At 46.6% G+C, this 15,823-nt stretch overlaps 1 protein-coding gene across 1 annotated transcript in view; it reads left to right on the forward strand.

The window, feature by feature from the left end:
- Positions 1–4,876: 4,876 nt before the first annotated feature.
- RGS9 (regulator of G protein signaling 9) overlaps positions 4,877–15,823 on the forward strand; it is a 26,766-nt gene continuing 15,819 nt past the window's right edge. The window contains exons 1-10 of the mRNA XM_026067560.1: positions 4,877–4,888; positions 5,007–5,303; positions 6,782–6,878; positions 9,597–9,647; positions 9,819–9,925; positions 10,727–10,778; positions 11,851–11,909; positions 12,309–12,385; positions 14,178–14,259; positions 14,856–14,927. Of these exons, the coding sequence (XP_025923345.1) occupies positions 5,223–5,303; positions 6,782–6,878; positions 9,597–9,647; positions 9,819–9,925; positions 10,727–10,778; positions 11,851–11,909; positions 12,309–12,385; positions 14,178–14,259; positions 14,856–14,927 (678 nt within the window). The 5' untranslated portion in view covers positions 4,877–4,888; positions 5,007–5,222. The remainder of the gene's footprint in view (positions 4,889–5,006; positions 5,304–6,781; positions 6,879–9,596; positions 9,648–9,818; positions 9,926–10,726; positions 10,779–11,850; positions 11,910–12,308; positions 12,386–14,177; positions 14,260–14,855; positions 14,928–15,823) is intronic.

A 15,823-nucleotide genomic window follows, 5' to 3' on the forward strand; every position in this document is an offset into this window, starting at 1 on the left:
GGTGCCGTGACCCGTTGGGTGGCCGCAGGCCCTCTGCGGAGCCCCGCTGGGGCGAAGGATGGGCGGGCTGCGGGGCAACGTGAAGAAAACACCGATTTGTCTGTTTTTACAGCTTCGTCTCAGCTGAATTGTTCTCCTGACAAGTTTCCTTCCTCTCCCCTCTTTTTTTCCCCCAAAGGCCCTGAAAATGGTGTCATAAACTAGGAGGAGAAGCGTCACCTGCCGCGCTGGGCCCCCCGTTCCGCTCGGGGCTGTGGCCGGCTGGTCCCCTGGTGCGTGGCCRTGCCGCCGGCTGATGCTCGCTTTCGGAGGAGGCGTCGTGGCCAACTGTTTGCTCGCTGCCCCTTTCCGCTCTTTCGGAGAGGAGCGTGTTTGTGACCAGAAACAGTCGAGGGAGTGGGAAGATGCATGCCTACGCTTTTTGGAGAGGATGCGTAATTTTATAAGGCGTTCAGGTCTTTTTCTGTAGCGTTCATTCAAAAATGTAGCCGGTTTTAGCGTAACTGATGTCTGCAGAGATTTTTTTAAACAACATAGTGTTAAGCTAGCATTCCTCCCACCTGCTTTTCCTGTCTGTGGCTTAACTTGTTGAGTGGAATTAGCTGGATTTCCAGTGACAAGTACAGCTGTCTGGATCCTGTTTGAGTTGTAGTTAGCTCTCATGCAACAGCCACAGCCTAAGAAGGCAGGAGGATTACAGGGGAAAAAGGGGAAAAATTTGGGGCCGTTCAGCCCCAAAATATGCGCTTGGCAGTATGAGCACTGGTACTTTTCATGCTGGAGGAAGTAAAGAGGATGTTTTCTTTGGTGCTGTGTCTTTCTAGGTAAATTTGGCTGGGGAGCCCTGCCAAAGGAAATATACTGGGCCAAATTCTGCACTGAGTAATACTCCATGGTGTTGCACATGAGGTTGCAGAGGAGAAACTGTGTGCCTCAAGAAGACAACCTCCAGCAGCTGTGCTTTAGCTGTTCAGTGGGAGTATAACAGCCTCTGCAAAGTGCTCGAGTTCCTCAGGTGGGAAGATCTGTTAAAACAGTGGATTGTTATGGAGAATACGCAGCTTGCATTGTGAGCAGTGAGAGGGTTTGAGTAGTTACAGCGCTTTGCATGTCTAAGACCTGTTTAGCACTAGGAAAGGAACCTCCTGTGATGGTCAGTAGAAAGGCCTCAGCTCCCATCTCTGCTTTCCTTTCCCCTCTGTTTTTTCCAGACAGTGGGGAAACCCTGGATGGAGCCTTGGCTGTTAAATTGCGGTGTGGTCTGTACGCTGACGGCCACATCCTCTGAGAGCAGAGCACACCCTCAAAGTACCAAGCACCTTTAACAGGTGGTGGTGGTGGTGGCAGCTGAGAATGCTTGGCACGTATCCACTTAGCACCTTGCAGGATTAGATCCCTGAGGAGCTAAAATCCTAGAGAGGAGCTTTGTTAATTGCTTAAGCCTGTGCTCAAGCCTTGCCACCAGCTGGCACATATGCTGTAACCAAGGGATTTCCTGCAGGTGTTGTGAGGCTGCTGGTCCTGTTGCTGCTTTGGAGCTAGGACACTCCTCCGTACGCTGCTTCTCCAGCAGGCTGCTTGTGACTGAAGCAGTCCTGCCATCAGAAGCGGGGGAGAAGGAAATGTTTTTCTTCAGGGGGGTGGGTAGCGTCTTGTACTTGCAGTGAGGCTGCTCTACACGACTTGGGCTGGGCGTAGAGCTCGGTCCTCGTGGCTGGTGACGCCATCCTGTGGCTCCTGCATTGTGCCCCAGTCTGGGGCAGGGACTTTAGGCCCAGCGGTGGGTGCGGTGCTGTTGAGAGCTGAAGCAAAAGAAACTTGTGGGACTCTGTAGAAGACCAGAAACAATAGCTGTGGTGAGGGCTGAGCTTTGCTATTCCCCGATCCCCCTTCTGACCTTGCACACGTGTGTCCTATGTTAGCATGTTTCAGCCCTTGGGCAGGGCAGCCAGGCAAACACAGGCTAGCCCACAAAAATTCACATTAAAAATGCTTGGCTTGTTTTATTTATTTATTAATTTCCTTCCTAAAATGCTTCAGAAGAAAGAATGTTGGTCGGAAAGTCTGTCAGGACGGGGGGGGGAGCCTCCCAAATGCACACTTCAGGCCAGATGCTCAGGGGATTTGAATCAGACCAACCTCTCGGTGTCTGTGCCTACACCACCAGCAGGGATCTGGCCTCTGTTAGGCAGCAGCTGGCAAAGCATCAAGCGGCGCTTTGCAGGGTTGTGCTCTCGGGCGGCTGGTGGGCTGTGTGTTTTTCCTTGCTGTGTTACATGAGCTGCATCGTGACTCATACGCCGTGGGTAGGGTTGATGGATGCCGCTTGCCTTTTTCCTCTGCCTCCCTCTTACTCTGGTCTCTGACATCCGGGTTGACGACTCCCGATGCAGCATTGTAATGGGGGAGGGACCGGGTCCTGGATCCACAGCGTGGCCCACGGGGCTTACTGATCCTAGCAGCATCTTGGTTTGAATTCTCCTGGTTTAGGCTCTCCAGCAGTTGCTTGCCCACGTCTGTCTGGACATTTCTAGAGGTGTATTAGGGGTTGACTTGTGTTTGTTTTTAGCAGATTGCTGCTGTCCATTTATTTGAGGCCACGTACATTGCTGGAGCTGGGCTTTACTGGGACAGCTCCTCGGAGGAAACCTCTGTCRGCCCCTTGGCTTGTTTGATCCCATGCGCGTTTCGTCCCTTCCTTGYGGCAGGGTGAGCGTGTGGACAGAGGCCGTGCTGGCAACGGGCAGGGGAGCATGAAGGAAGGCAGTGAATCCTCTTCCAGGTTTCCTGTGCTCTCTCCAAGGGATCTCGGGGACAAGAGATTAGTACTTGCGACTGTGTATCACAAAGGACTGTAGTTTTAGGCCAAGTCCAGCCTCTTCCCTTCCTGTCCTTGCTTTCCCTCTCTCTGAAGTGGATAACCCAGTGATACCTGCCTCAGTAAAACATTTCACGAAGTGTAAAGTGTTCTGAATGTCACTAGCAGTGTCTGTGAGCCAGGCAGGACTGTATTTTGATTTGTGTGTTTCCTTGCAGGTTTAATTAGGAGGTCCTGCTGGAGTAGTGAAGGCAGCACAGTGCGGGAAGAAGGAGCACGTGGAAAGAGCCAGCTCCAGCCCTTCACTTTCCATTCACAGATGTGCTTACCTTGGGTGTGGGATTGCTGCACCCTGGGTGGGGTAGGAACAGGCTCCTCAGCTCTAATGAAGAAAAAGCAGGAAGCTGATTAACAAACAATCTATTTTTTTCTCTCTCTTGATCCTCTATGAATGTGCAAAGCAGGATTGTGAAGTTGTAGGCCTAGAAAATAATTGAATTATCCTTTTGAGACTGGAGYTAAGATGAAAGATTGTATTGCTACCTGAGAAATCAGAGCAGGGAATATTGATCTTTGCAAACAGAATTAGGTAGCTGGGGGGGTGGTGGTGGTGCTAGAACTGGGTGAATATTTATGATGGAGAAAGCAGTAGATGTTTAACTTTAGCACCGTGAGTGGGCACTCTGTAAGCTGGAGCCTGCTAGGGGAATCTGCCTTGCTTATATCTTAAGCAAGGATACCTCTGTCGGGGTTCATGCTGAGAGGGGTTTGAACTTCTCACCTCTGAAGTATTTTGTTGTTGCGTGTCAGACTCTCAGCACCCACAGACTGATGCTTCTGTGCTGAAGAAACCCTGACTCTGGGGAGCTGGTGCTCCAAGCGCAAAGCCAGGAGAAACAAGCATGGGAAACGCACCCAGGGTAACTCGCCCAAGTAATCCATCAGCAACGATCTGTCCGTGCTATTCCCACCTGTGGGAAAGGGTTTGTGTCGGATCTGCCTCCCCCAGAATTGTGGGGGTCCCCTGTCGGTCGCTGAAGCATTTGTGGGTAAGCGCTTTGCACAGAAACCCCTGACCATCCGCAGGGTTCCCACATGCTGCTGTAAAGCTGATGCTTTTTCCTATGATTTTGTGAGTTTAGTTGTGCTTTGCACTTAACGAACTTGCAAACAGACAGGGAACAGTTTTCCCATTGTCGTCTCTGTGGCTTTTTGGGTGAAGTCACTTCTGCGTAGAGATTCAGGCTGGTTTGAAAGGAGACCTCGGTGGGGTTTATGCCTTATGAGAGCTCTGTGCTTAAGGTGAGCTTGCCCCAGAGCCTGGCTCCTTTAGCTGTTCTCCCACTGGTATTTACCTCTGTGTGCGTCTCCGCCCATCAGCCAAACAAAGGAAGTGGCTTCTAGCTGTACAAAAGTCAAACCAGACAGTGCTTCCCTGGCCAAAAATGTGACAAAATGTGCTAGAGCCTTTAGCAAAGCAAGCGAATGTTCTCGCTGTGTTTTAACTAGTCCTTCTGGCCTCCTGCTGGCAGGCTGGTGCTGATAGCAATTCCTAATCTCTAGCGATCTGTAATAAGCAGACCTTTCCCTTGGGAGACGAGGAAGAGACATCTGAGTTTTGGTCGGTAAAGTGCATGGTTTGCAGCCAGAGCAGTAAGCACCACCCAACAGTAGCTATTTGTTCATCTTGCTTGTTTCTCTAAATATAAGTTATTTTTTAAATGATGTGGGGGAGCCCAGCAGGATACAAACGCGATGAGTGTCTGGAGTTCTTTGCTCGTTAAAAGAGACCATCCTGTGCTGGGAGGCTTGAGTGGGTTCCTGAATCATTTGCTTGCTCTCAACTGGTAAAGGCCTGTCTCCTGAATCCAGCAAGGAGCGGATGGCTGCCCTGTAYGTATGCTCCAGGCACGAAGGCTTAGAACAGTGTGCTGTGCGACGTGCGGGGAACATGTGCTGCTTGAGCCGGCGGGGCCTACCTGTGGCCAGAGGTGTGTGGCAGGGTATGGCCCCCATCACTGCAGCATGGAGGCAGTCGGCACTGCTGTATTTGTCCTGCCAGCATCCCTGGTAAGGAAGTGCTGTCTGCAGAGCAGGCGCTGAATTACGGGCAGAGTGATTTCCCCAAGGTGTTACCCATGTTTGCTTACAGGGGAACAGGGAACTGAATCTGGGTTTCCTAATTTAGCGCTCTGACTGCTGGACCATCCTGCCTCTCTTCATGTCAGACAACTGCACAGGCATCTCTCTGCACCTGACCTTGAACTTGCAGAGGCTGAAATTGGGGCCRAGTGATTGCAGAGCCCTCAGTTCCCTGGGCTGCGCAGAGCTGGGGATGGGAGAAGGGAGGTGTTCTTCCAGCTTTGATCTTTGAGGGACCTCATGGATCTGTCACCTCTGCTCTATGAAAATAGCGATGTCCTTGCCCACAGGCTTATGGAAACTACCTTGGAAATCTGCACCTTCAAGTCTTAAAACACAGAAGGTAACTAAAAGTAACTCAGCGATGACTTATGGTGCCTGGCTTGGCGCTTTTTAGTGGTTGGCTTCGACCATGCTGGATCTGGCAAAGATGGTGCCGTCACTGAGGTGGGCAGGGTTTTGTCTGGGTAAGGGCACTGGGATGAGTCCTTCTGACCTACCTTTGGTGTCATGGCTCAGTAAATTTGGAGTTCAGTTAAAAAGACTAAAAAACCTTCATATTCCATTGCTTTGGGTCTTGTTTTGTTATTTTATGATATTTTATATGAATACATTTATAAAAATACAAATGTTTATATGAAATTCTGGCAAATTTCTCTGTTTTAGTCTTAATTTGACACTAGCTTTAAAAAGAGTTGAAAATACATTTTTACTGTCAAGCCCAGAGCGCATCCTGTCACTACAAGCTTAAATCCTCATTGAGCTTGGCAAGACTTAGGACCAAAGTCACTGTGGTGCCTGTGAAAACAATACCCTTCATTATGCATGAGTGTCATCAAGTCACATTTGTTAAATCCACTGATCCTAGTTAAAAAGCTGCATCCTCTCCTGAAATGGCTGTGCAGAGAGACCAGATTGGCCCTGCTGGAACAAATTGAACAATCTAGAAGCAGATCACAAAAGGAAGAGCATCTTCCACAAAACCACTGCTCTCACACTCAGATGAACATAATAAGAAATCTCCACAGATGAAAAGCATGTGTGCCTTCCCACATGTAAATTCTGGTCCCTTCTGTAACCAGTCCTTGGCCTGCTTTTCAAAGGCTTGGTCAGATGGTACCTGTGCTTTCTCAAAGGATGGGTCGTTCTCTCCTCCCTGGGGTCTGCGCTTCTTGCACAGCCCAGGAGCAGAGTTTTGTGTTCTTCCTGTTGCTTTTCAAAATCCCGTCTGGTTGTTATCTGCAGGTCAGAAACAGAACCCTTACTGTTTGGTCTCCAGCCAAACTGTTGCTGGTTTTCTTGGTGCGTGGTGCAATATCTCTGAGTCTGTGCACAGATGGGGTATTTTAGCAATAGAAGCAGCTTTCCAGATTTTATTTGTTCCCACTTTTCTTTTTAATTGCCCCAGCAAGCAGCCCACTGAGTCAGAGAAGAACATTTACAGGTAGCAGAGATATTGTTCAATAAGGCAAAACCACCACAGTGCTATGCCTGGAAAAAGAGCTAGGATATTTTTCTTCCTAGCTCAGTTCTCATGGAGTGGTTATATCCTGTCATCTGCTAATCATGGCTGTGTACGTGTCTCCCGTGGACTGTAGGAGGAAGTGACACTTGAGTCAGTGTGAAGGTCAACATGGTCTTGAAGTGGCATCTCCAATGGAGAGGGGGATGTTTGGAGAGGACTGTGGTCATAGCATCCATCCCTGTGCTGCTCCTCTGCAGTCCCCTCTGTGAGGCTGCCCAGAGCTGCTGTGGCCCTGGGGTGCCCACCCTGCCCATGCTCACTGCTGTAATACAGCCCATCCCTGTCATGCTTTGCAGATCGAAACACTTATGATGGAAATGCAGAATCCAGACACGGGCATCAAGATGCACACTCAGAGGGTGATGATCACAAACATCCCACATGCTGTGACAGGTAAGAGCTTATCCTGGGGAAGGGACTAGCCAAGGAAGTTCTTCAAAGAAAAACTGTATGTGGACCACATGGCCCCCCTTGGGTTACCACTGCCTGGGTGCGTACTGGAGCCCCTGTTCTCAATAACTGTCTGCATTAGATCCTTTGAAACATACCTGCTCCCTTTATCTCATTCTCACTTGTGTTTCATTTCACTCCTAGCTCTTTGCAGAAGAGACATGAGGATTGCTAATCGTGCATTTATAGCTCTCTCATGTGAGTTTAACTCGGTTGGCCTTGCTTTGCCTTAGAATACAGGTGAACAGAGGCTTCAATTTCCAAACCTGATGTATTCCTCCTGGTGCTGGATCACAAATCAGGATAAATATTAAAATCCAATTAAAGTAGGCAGAATGGAATCAAACTGAAGTATGGTGCTTCAGAAATGAACAGCAAGCAATTAGTCTCCCTTTTAACATTTTCTGGTAATAATCACTTTTCTTCAATTCGCAGGAAAGAAGCAAAATATTCAACCCACTTCTCTGCCTCTAAATGACAGCTTTTCCTCCTTCAAACAGGCTGAAGGAAAAACAGACGAGTAGCTGTGCTGTGATGTGTCATGTCTAGTGCTAGAGGCAGCTCCTATCGCAGTCTTCCTTTGTGCCTTAGTTCCTTTCACATGGCCCTAGCAATGCACTATTGGCACTTCTGTTTCCCTGCTCTCTAAACCTTCACATAAGCTCTTGTGAGGGATCCTCCATTGTAAATATTCACGCAAACTGTACCAAACTCTCATCTTGCTTTGGGCTTTCTGCAGCGCTTTGAAATTCAGAACAAAAACTCCCACTGAAACCAGTGAACTTGCTCCAGGCAACTAAGGAGAAAACTTGGCCAAACAGATTAATTCTTCCCCATGGTAGCTGCAAAGCCCTGTAGGCCCTGTGTATTGTTTGCTCAGTTTTTTTGATATGTGGAAGCAAAGGCACTAAGATTAAGTTACTTGCCCACAGGCGCAGTCTGAGTCAGTGTGATGGTAAGGAGAACTTGGATGACGTCTGAAGCTCATTCTCAGGAGCACATTCTGTGTGTTACAGTCCAAACTGCATAGTGGTTTAGATAGCTGTTGTGCAGCTGAAGCTGGTGGGGCACTTTGCATCTGCAAAGGATCTGGCCTTGCCTGCTCTAGTTCCTGTTGAGTAGTTAAGGCAGTGCTACAGAGAAGTTTCCCCTGTACTGAAGATAACATGCCAACTAGATTAAATGAAGTGGGAACAAGTACTTCTCTTGACGTCTGAGCACTATAAAATACCGCTTCCTGAAAGTCGGCAGATAGACGATATGGAGGTAAGACGCCTATGAGTGCTCATCCTCTTTGTGTGCTCTCTGCTTTGTTCTTGTTCCTCAACCAGAATTGCTAGGAGTTCCCTCTTGCATAGGTCATAAATTCTAGTTGGCTTCTGACAAGCATCTGAGTTATGGTAGTCTTCCCTGTCAGTCATTATTGCTCTCTAGACTATGATCTTTTTAGTGCTACCCAAGTTGTATATACACTGATTGGCTTCTGGGTGTTGCAGAAGAGACTGATTCATGTTTAATGAGGGAACTGTGAAGACATTAGAGCAAATCAATCAGAGGATGCTAATCCACTGAAGAGGACTCAGCTCTTCAAATTCAGGAAGATAGCTAGGTAAATTCCATGTCAGTGAAATGGCTCACAACTGAAAAGGCAAATAACTATCCATGTTTAACGTGCACCTTTTAGGGAAAATGCTTACAAAGAGCTGTCTAGAAATAAGTGATGAGATAATTCTTTAATTTCATCTATTTCAGGAAACAGGCAGTAGGATAAAAGCTGTGAGCCCCATTAGAAGGCTAGGTCATCACTCCAATGTCAAAAAAGGTCATTTCAATTTACAATTCTAGGGGACATCTGAAGGAAAGGGCTATTGGTATTGATGTGAGACTGAGTGCATTTTTGCCTGGCCCTGTTTAAATGGAAGGAGATTCACAGTACTATGTTCTGGGATGCAGATTACAAGACTATTGGAAGTTTATGCTGACTATGGGTGTGACTGGCCACATCCCAACAAATGAGCTGGGAGAGATGAAATGTTTGTGAATGCAGAAATCTTGTTTCCTTTCAGTATGTCCTGTTACCACCACAACTTGGATCTAAGCCTCAGACATCGCTTCTACACTGAAAGTAGTGTCCCTTAAAGGACTAGAGAGGATCAGTCACTGGTCTCTTTCTAAAGCTGAGATAGCACCATGCTCTGTAAATCTGGAGATTTCACTTTGCAGTATTTCTTTCCAAATATGATGGTGCAAAACAAGGGCACAATATCTTCCCTGGAAGTGTGAGCTGTTGCGTTGCTAAGTCCTTTCTAAGCCAATCATGAAGGTTTAAGTGATGCTCAGGCCACGTGTGGGTCTTCTGCACACTCACAGTGTAACATCCTGACTTGATTGCCTTCATCACACTCCCTCTCCCAATCAAAGRCTGATGCCTGCTCAGTCCGGAGAAACACCTGAAGGACAGCGTGGCTGGTAGGAGAATGGCAGTACGGTTTGTCTCTGCCCCTCTTGCATGATGCATTTGAGGGCACATATGGAACAAGGGATCTGTGCATTTGGTAGGCTCCAGAGCAGTGTTAGGGGTAAGGACTGGAGAAGTCTCATTTTGGCCCAAGCATTGCACACTTCTGACTTCAAGTACTTGATAGTTTCTTTGCTTTACAGGTAATGATATACTGCAGTGGATTCTCCAGCGTTTGCAGATCACTGAAGAAGGTAGGTAGAAATGTAAACAGGGATGCCTTTTCAGCTTTGTGTTTATAAAACTTTAAGATCTCCAYAGACAAAACCCCTCAGATATATTCTTCTGTCCTGAGCAGTAGCTCATTTCTGAATTCTACCGCAGTGTTTCTGTGCAATAAAAACATCTGCCTTCTCCATTTCCAGAGGCACTACACCTGGGGGACCTGTTTGTCAAATATGGATACATCTACCCTCTGCAGGAGCCAAAGAATCTCACCCTTAAAACAGACAGCAGCCTGTACAGGTTCCAGGTGAGTTGCACCTTATCTGAAGACATTGACTGGGAGTTCAGAGCTGGTTTGAAAAGCAGACAGCTAGAGCAATTCCCCAGGAGCTGGAGTCATGAGACCTAACTATGTAGCTATGCTTATCCTTCAGCATACAGAAAGAAGGAAAAAGGGGTCCACAGAGAAGCCTGAGGCTGGTTTTCCCACTCTGAGACCAGTTCTATGTATCAGATCACAGCTCACAAGCAAGCTGTGATACTTCCTTTAACTAAATTAGTGTTCTTATTCAACTCTAAAATACTGTGCTTTCTTCTAAATATGTTTTTCCTTTCAGGTCTTAAAGTATCAAATGAAATCCTAGTAATAGGTGATGTCTGGGTAATATCTAGGTAATAACTAGTACTATCTGGGAAGACTGAATAATGAATGCATAGAAAGCACAGTAATAGGTTATGCTCAAATTCATGGGTGGACTGTTTCCCTTATGATGAGAAATTAGGATACAGGTACTTCAAATGAGGAGTCTGGTTCCCCCATGCTGCCAAATTAGGCTCCAGCATCTCAGTCTAAATGCTCAGGCAGTAGGGAAGGGTTGGCCATCTTAACTGATTGCAAAGCAGAAGTGGTTTTGACATTGATGGTCTAATGAACTCTGTTCTCCTGCTACAGCTGGCCTAACTGTACCACTGTGTGTGCTTACACACAGCCAGGGAGTTGAGGTTCTGAGTATGGTAGAGGGAARAGGGTTCCTCTCCCTCCACTGTGGGTGCTTCTAGGCATGAGTTCAAGGCTGCTGTGCACTAACCAAGGGCTTGTTTTTTGCAGACTCCCTATTTCTGGCCTGCCCAGAGCTGGCCTGCTGATGACACAGACTATGGTAAGTGATAGCATTGTATTTGTTTAGGAGGGGCAGCTCAGTCCTGTGTCTTTGTGCATACAGTCCTGCACCTTTTTTGCTGTTCATGTCTTTCTGCTGTGTGTCTGCATGTGGTGACCAGCCTCTTGCATTTTCTTTCATATTATTTTGTGAGTAATGCAGAATTGAGGGAGCACTCTGGATGTGACTGCCTTATCGTGGCCCTGATTAGATAAAGTGCTTAAATTTCTACGTTGCGCCAAGACCCATCAGACTGGAACACATCTAAAATGCCCTGTTGAGCAGGGAAGACTTTAAACCCAAGCTTAGATTTCTCTGAGTAGTTAAGTGTATTCCTGGATCTTGGCCCAAGACTGTCTCCCTGTAGCTTTGGATCAAGCCCTGCATTTGAGATGGTTTGTTCTTTAAACAATTTGTGGTTGCTGCAGTATCTCTTGACAGCTCTTCCCTATTGATCTTTTGCTGCCATTGTAATGCCTTTTATTGTAGGGCTGGTCATGAAACTTGGGCCAAACAGCTTGATTTGCTCCTGTGGGCTGTGCTGTGCAGTTCAGACTGGTTTGTTTATGCCAAGATTGTCCTATGTGGCTTTTATTCTACATTATGTTGTAGATCTTCTGGAAAGAAAAAACAAAACACTTTTAGATTGGAACATTTTGAATAAAACTTGGAACAAGACATTGGCCTGTACTTGGAAAGCTTGTAGGAAGAACACTTAAAAACCTCAACGTCTTAAAGATTTGGCCCAGTATTCTATGACCCTTGAAACCCTGGCTCAGTTCCCAGAGGAGGAGTAATTGCTGGTATAAGGCACGTATTGCTTGTGCCGTGCTCCAGAGCACTGGAGCATGGCTGCTCTAGTCTGTGTACCAGCTCAGGAAGTATCCATGACAAAATGAAAGCACCAAGTTCATCTTTCCTTAGTGAGCTTTTTGTGAGATTGGAGCTTGTGCCCGGGAAGTTATCTTAATAGACAAAGATGCCTGTGTTTGTTGTGTGGACAGTTTATGAACTAGAAGTGGATATGCTGGTCTAAGTGTATATTACTGTTTGTTTGCTTCTTCCCATCCAGCAATTTACCTAGCGAAGAAGAACATTAAGAGGAAGGGGATTTTAGAAGAATATGAAAAGGTAAGGAGGTGTTGTACTTGTTCTATTGCAAGCCCTAGGTTTGCTGTAGCTTTGGCCATCTGTTCCTATAGATGGAGTATGGCAAAAAACCCACCTCTTTTCAACTGCATGAAATGTTACTCCAGTGGCCTCAAAGGCCAAAATTGTAAAAGTGAAAAAGTGGCTAGTGCGGGGAAAAATATTTTGAAGTCAATGATAATTTCAGCAGGCGCAATTGCCCTCCTTGCAGTGGTACTTTTGAAATGCTGTAGTTCGTGTGAATTATGCTTGGAACAAACTGGATTTCCTGGCTCAGCTGCCAGCCTAACCTAGTTGAACTGTGGAGAGTCAAGAAAGCCCTAGGATGGGAGTGCCTTGTCCAGAATTCTTGTACTAACTGCTTTTTTATTTTTATTCCAGGAACATTACAACATGCTCAATAAAAAAATAAACTACAAGTGGGATTTTGTTATTATGCAGGCCAAAGAGCAGTATAAGTAAGTTGACTCAGGTTCTGTTATTTGTGTCATTGGGGAGGGTATGAGGAGGCAAAGCTTTGCTGTCTTGGTATGCAGTTAAATTACAATTTAAAAACATAAATTGCAGTTTTAAAATAACTCACAAGTGCTCCTCAAGATTGTAAAACAAACCTGATTTTCATATCAGCTTGAGGTTTCTCAGTTTAGGAGAGATACTTTGTTCATGTCACACTTCATGAGTGAAGAAATTCAGCTGTTTTCAAATGACTGGATGCCCGCTTGCAAAACCTCACTGTCGCCTGCTGCACCTGCTTTTCTCTCGTTCCTGGCGTTTGTCCACCAAAGATGGGGCATCAGTGTGGTCTGTCAAAGCGAGAGAACAAGCGGGGGTGGGTGCCTTTCCTGCTGACACATGCTCGTGCCTCTGCAAATGGCTTTTGCACATACATAAGTGTATAAAGGGAGGGTTGGATTTTGCAACCGATGTGACTCCCTGAAGAAGCTGGGGTCAGATGCTGTGGTGTAGAAGTCCTCATCAGGTACAGTCTCTTTTGGCTCTAATACCAGGCTTGTCTGTGAGCATTTGTGGATCAGGTGCCTGGACTTAGGAACTGTTATCAGTCTGGTTCAGTTATTGTTTGCGCATGTCTGATAGCAGAACTTCAGATCTGAATTAAGAAGCAGTAAGTAAATGTTCCCAGCAAAGACTTCTGGAGAAAACTTTCAAATACCTACTTGGGCACCCAACCAAAGTGTCTTGATTTTTAAGAACTGAATGCTTCAAATTCCCAGGGAAGTTAGTGGACATGAGATGGAATTATTCCTTTGGAGATAAGATCTTTTTCACTTTTGTGGGTTCCCTTTACCTTTTCTACTTTCCAGCATGGCATGTGTTGCTTCTGCTATTCAAGGACTTTTTATGTCTTCCCCAGAATTGTAGCCAATGGGTCAGAATACAGCTCATCAGATAATTGTCTCATTAAACATGAGACTGTTGTTGTAAACTGAGATGCCAAATACAGTTTTTAAAGTTAGATAAGACTATATCTAAAATAGTAGATTAAACCTGTCTGAGACTTTGATAATGCTGAGGCTGACTGTTGCAGAACAGCCTGCATCCATGCTGTTGAACCACAGCAGGGTGGCCACATTTGAACAGCCTCTTGGGAATGGTCCCTTGCCCATGCTAAGTCCCAGACTGTGCCCAGGAGTTGCCTGGGAAAGAATTCATTGGTCAGGCCCAAACCATGCTAGTGCCTATTCTATTTAATAGTAGAGATGATTGAGTTTCAGTGCCTGAGAACACTCCTGGCACCATTTCCAGATCATTTGTGTGAGGAAATGCCACCCTTTACTGAGAGACAGGGATGTGACAAGTATAGGACATATCTCTGCATGGAAGTCCCCAGACACTGTCCAGCAGCATCCGAGACCGATAAACACGAGGCAGCCAGACTGACCACAAGTAACTGGTTGTTAGCCTAAAACTCTACCAAAGGGCTGTCTGTCTAATCAAAAGAGGATGTGTCTGCTCCCAGCTGAGCTCAGTAAGATGATGATTTCTCAAAAACTAAGAGGGGGGAGGGAATAGCAGTCGTGTGGCCTTGTGAAGAGCACGATTTGGAGTCTAGAATTAGATGTGGTCAGGAGCAGCAGCCTGTATGAGAATGCCATGCGATCAGCCTGGGATCCATGTGGCAGGAAAGGCAGGGGAGGCCGGGTGTGTGCCACCTTTGTCATCTCACTGGTTTGGGGGGAGAAGATTCATGAATACCCCTGCTGGAATTAAATCCTGTTCTTGGCTTTGCAGGGCAGGGAAGGAACGGAAGAAGGCGGACAGGTACGCCCTGGATTGCCAGGAGCGAGCCTACTGGCTTGTGAATCGAACCCCTGTAAGTAGAGGGTGACTGTGTATGGCATTAGTATCTAAATGGCGCTCTCCCAACCAGGCCTCAGGGCTGACGAACCAACTGGCTCAGTGACAGTAATGCAAAGGAGGTTTGGGGGGAAGTTGTGGGTATAGACAGAGGGGGACATGCTGCAGCTTCATCTACTCTCCCAGCCGCAGACTGGGAGGCAAAAGGAATCCTGAATCCACCCCACCTTTCCGCCTTGATTGCCCTCAAAAATGCAAGGGAGGGAGGTTCAGCTGCAGCATCCATGCTCCGAGGAGAGCGTTCCCAGAGACTGGGAGGAGAGCTCTCCCAGGGCACTGTTGGCTGTGAGCTGTGACCAGGCAGCTGCCCTCAGCGTGGTTCCTGGGCGAAGCTGTGCTGGTTTCAGCCTGCTTTCAGACTGTCCTGAGGAGCAACGCTCCCCAAACCCACTCCTCATCAAAGGCCTTAATTGAGTATACTGTGTAAGGTGGCAGTGGAGAATGACGAGTGAGAGCCCTTCTAGGTTTGGGGTTCTCCTCATGCTTGAGTGTGTCCCACTGACTTTAAAACAAATGAGTTACAAAGCTATTGACGTTTCTTGTTTATAACAGCCCGGCATGCAAGATGTCCTAGAGTATGGATTAGACCGAGTAACAGATCCTAATGAAAATAAGGTAAACCAGGTGAGACAGCATTTTTGTCATATCTACTGAATTTACTTGGGAGGACCCAGATAATGACCCTGAGACTGTGGGGGTTTTGGGCATTGCAGCCTGAGCAAGTCAGCTCAGCTGCGACAGCTGAATGGGCCAGAAGTCAAAGCTGTCTCATTGTCCAGGGGGTGTCGCCTGCGAAATAGTGTTTGGCAACTTCTTTTGGCTTTAAAATATTTTATCAGCTTGCTTGCTGTTTCAGTTAGTGTGCGTGTGTAATTACAGGACATGTTTTCTCTGCTGGTGAAACTGAATTAAGGAGTTTTCTACCTCCAGCTGCTTGTTGATGCTTTTTTTTTTTTTAATTAGTGCTGAACGAACTCTATGTGGGGTTGTGGGGTATAAAGGATCAGAGGAAAGATCCAGGTTTAAAAAAAGACCTCCAAAAAGGGAATGAGCAGGAAGAAGGTGAAGTTGTGCATAGGAGATAAAATACGTTGCCTAAGAATGTATATTGTGTAGCAAGGCCCTGAAGAAACAGCATTAATGACCTGAGACTGTGGAAAACTGAGTGGAACAGATTCAGAGTCCACAGTATAACAAATGCAGACAGTGGCTGAAGAACTGGAGCCAACCTTCCCTTTTTTCATCAGCCCTTTTAAGTGATCCTGTATTTATGCACTTCATAACATTCATTTGGAAGTGAAGTCGGTGTGTCTCAGCAATTAAATACAAATGTTCCTGGGATCAAACTCACTGTATTCCCACAACTTCTCATTTTTGTAACAGTCTTTAAGCATCTCAACAGCCAGAGGCAGGATAATTGCTTTGGCCAACTGTGTTCTGTTGCCATAGAGACTAAAAATGAGCAAAATGCTAGGACTGGGGGAATGTTTTATTTTTGTGCTGTAACTGGCAGCTTCTGG

This window comes from Apteryx rowi, unplaced genomic scaffold (assembly GCF_003343035.1).
Source record: "Apteryx rowi isolate R43461 unplaced genomic scaffold, aptRow1 scaffold_26, whole genome shotgun sequence".
Classification (NCBI taxonomy): Eukaryota; Metazoa; Chordata; class Aves; order Apterygiformes; family Apterygidae; genus Apteryx; species Apteryx rowi.